Source organism: Lampris incognitus, chromosome 19 (assembly GCF_029633865.1).
Source record: "Lampris incognitus isolate fLamInc1 chromosome 19, fLamInc1.hap2, whole genome shotgun sequence".
Classification (NCBI taxonomy): Eukaryota; Metazoa; Chordata; class Actinopteri; order Lampriformes; family Lampridae; genus Lampris; species Lampris incognitus.
In genome coordinates this window covers 34,348,115-34,351,484 of record NC_079229.1, presented here as the reverse complement: position 1 = coordinate 34,351,484, position 3,370 = coordinate 34,348,115, and the positions used below count along the sequence as shown (strand labels likewise).

The window sequence follows — 3,370 nt, the reverse complement described above, 5'->3', positions numbered from 1 at the left end:
AATCGGGGGGGGGGGGTTCACACATGACCACATGTGCTGTGCTTGTGGAAGCGTGTTGTCTGGGACACGCCGGATGTGATCACGTCACGTGTGAATCCCATGTAAATACTGGTGTGGCCTGCAGTGGTTCTCTGAAATACGACAAGACGAGGAGCGAAGGAGGAGGTGTTGGAGGATGTACATGGGTCAGGAGAGAGAAAGAGACGCTGACAAGCAGTTACACAAACTAGGTGAGACTCGGCTGAGGGAAATATCCAGGGGACAGAGAGGGGAAAGGGCGAACTCGGATAACGAGAGATCCAGCATAGACTGACAGCATGTTTTATCCTTCTTTCTTTCTTTCTTTCTTTCTTTCCCCTCTTTCTGTCCGCGGGGTGCGTGGCTCCCGGATAGCGTGGCATGTTCCCAGACACCTGGTAATACCCCCAATCAGATAAACCCGGGGCAAACAGAGCTACCTCAGATAAGACCCCGGCGCCTCTAACAGCCAGACAACCAGAAGGAGAAGAAGAAGAAGAAAAACAACAAGAAAAAAGACACGAGAAGCCGGGTGGAGATAAGGAATGGAGGAGGTGGAGAGAGAAAATAGGAACAACAGCGATCAATTGCTAGGGCTGTACGCTGATGTTATCTGACACAATCTCTCTCTCTCTCTCTCTCTCTCTCTCTCCCTCTCTCTCTCTGTCTGTCTCACATCCTTTTGTGGTGGGTGTGCTGCTTGTTGTGCTGCATGTCCGGCGATCATAATCTGGTGGGGAAAAGTGTGTGTGTGTGTGTGTGAGAGAGAGAGAGAGTTTGAATCTGGGTCATCAAGTCATCAATAACCACTTGCGTTAGAGGAGCACACAGACAGGCGAGGTCAAGGCGGAGCAGTGAGGAGGTGATAAAACACCCCCCCCACCCCCCCCCCCGCATCCTCCAGACCGCCCGACCCGACTCTTCACAAGACTGGACGCAACCGTTTTCCCAGTGGGAAATGAACGAATGGATGAAAGGATGGATGGTTGAGTGGGTTGAAGCAGTTGAATATTTACTCTTGACAGACTGGTGACGGCTGACTTGGCAAGGGGAGAGAGGTGGGAGTTGGGACCCGGGGGCTGGAAAGAGCAGAAAGAGGGAGGAGGCGGGGGAAGGGGGATGGACGGCTGGATGGTTTTCGGAGAACACCGGACCCCCGCCGACAGGCAAGCTGCTAGTCGGTGGAGCCACTTGGCCAAGAGGAGAGTCATTCAGGATGCTGAATTGATAAGGCTTTGCATCTGCAGTCCACCTCCTCTTCCTCTTCCTCCTCCACATCCGCCCTGAGGCCTCTGGCCCGGCGTGAGAAAAACGAGGCCGTCTGCTGTCACATCAGAGCAAGTGGTGGACCAGAGGCTAGCTAACCACCTGGTTCCACACATCTGTTATTCAGTCCGTTTGCTAGTCCTCTGTAGTTGGTACATCCTCTTACTCATCTTCTGAGTATGCAGTGGTCTGTCTCTCACTCCTCTCCTTCTTCCACGTAGGTGGATGGAAACCAGCCGGCCTGGTGACAAAGAAGAGAGGAAATCAGTCAAGGGGCTTGAAATTGCTGACAGTCTATTGAGATTTCTGTGTGTGTGTGTGTGTGTGTGTGTGTGTGTGTGTGTGTGTGTGTGTGTGTGTGTGTGTGTGGTTCCTTAACAAAACATGGTTTTCTTGAAATAGGATTAAGTAACGGGGAAACCATTTGCTTTTTCACAAAAAAGAAGGCATTGGCTTTTGTGGGGATTTCCCCGAGAGGTTTCAAAAATGTCTAATGGCGGCATTCACAAACTGTCAGTTTTGCTTAAAATGCAGTCATTTACTCAAATCATTAATTTATACATCAAGTTCTGTCTATTGTGGCGCCCCCCCCCCTCCTTTTTCTCCCTAATTGTACTTGGCCAATTTCCCGAGCCGTCCCGGTCTCTGCTCCACCTCCCCTGCCGATCCAGGGAGGGCTACAGACTACCACATGCCTCCTCCGATATACGTGGAGTCGCCAGCCGCTTCTTTTCACCCGACAGTGAGGAGTTTCACCAGGCGGACGTAGCGTGTGGGAGGCTCACGCTATTCCCCCCGGTTCCCCCTCCGCCCCGACTGACCAGAGGCGGCGCTAGTGCGACGACCAGGACACATACCCACATCCAGCTTCCCACCTGCAGACCCGGCCAATTGTATCGGTAGGGACGCCCGACCAAGCTGGAAGTAACACGAGGATTCGAACCAGCGATCGGAATAGACTGCTGCGTTACCCGGACACCCCCGTTCTGTGTTTTTAACATGGGTTTACTTTTCCTTTTCCTGGACTGAGGTCCGAAAACTGCTGTCACACTTGACCACCGTACCAAACTCTCGGGGGCAAAGCACAAAAAAGAGAAGAAAATAAAATCCCCACTTTCAGTCCAGCCCAAAGGATGAAAACGCCGAAAATATCCTCTACCGCCGGCGCCCTTTGGAAACAGCAGTCCTTCCTTCAGTAGAAGAGGAGAGAGAGGCCCTCCTACCACTTTAATTGTGTTTAGTGGTTCCCGGTTTGGAGGAGACACACTAACGGCTCTCCAAAGACTCCACACACACACACCGTTTAGTGTTCGCTGGAGCTGTCACAGCACACCAGCCTCAATCAAAGAGAGCACCCGCTCAATTTGCCTCACACCCACACCCACACCCACACACACACCCACACACACACACATACACAAACACATACACACACACACATACACACACACACATACACACATACACGCCACTAAATCTCAGCAGCGGTGTGGACTGAGAGCTGGTACATGTCTGTGTACTCCACTAAGAACTTGTGTTTCTTTCAGTTCAAGCCAGTGTAATTACAGGCTGCCTTTTAGTATTGGCCAGGGAAATTAATGCAGAAGACAGAGGCCACAGCGGAGGTGATGGATGCAGCGGTCATGATATCTGTAGACGGGAATCTTAACAAAAAAAAAAAAGATGATGAAGATGAACGCTGACGTTTAACTGACTCCCTCCCACAAGTCCCTGAGGAAACATGGGAGGCCAACCCGCAGAAAAAGGAGGCCGTGGAAAAAAGATCTGCGAATGAGTCCACTTTGCAGTGAATATTCAACTCGAGGTTTTCATGGACGACACAGAGGATTGGCGCTAAACTGTTATGACCTCTTGTCAGACTGGAAGGCGTGTTTTAACCCCATTCACTTTATGTTCAGCAGCCCCCCCCCCCATCCCATCCCATCCCATCCCATCCCATCGCTCTTAAAGGGGATTCCATGCTGTGTTTGAGTGGCGTCTGCAGCGGGACTCTTACCCTGCCGTTGACCTCGCCCCTCCACCAGCCATTAGCGCCTGACTTGGTGTAGATCTTGACCACGTCACC

The 3,370-nt window shown here is 51.7% G+C and overlaps 1 protein-coding gene across 1 annotated transcript in view; it reads right to left on the bottom strand.

Moving 5' to 3' along the window:
- Window positions 1-954: 954 nt before the first annotated feature.
- Window positions 955-3,370, bottom strand: part of LOC130129663 (guanine nucleotide exchange factor VAV3) — a 127,699-nt gene continuing 125,283 nt past the window's right edge. The window contains exons 26-27 of the mRNA XM_056299253.1: window positions 3,302-3,369; window positions 955-1,525 (exon numbers count right to left, since the gene is read on the bottom strand). Of these exons, the coding sequence (XP_056155228.1) occupies window positions 1,481-1,525; window positions 3,302-3,369 (113 nt within the window). The 3' untranslated portion in view covers window positions 955-1,480. The remainder of the gene's footprint in view (window positions 1,526-3,301; window position 3,370) is intronic.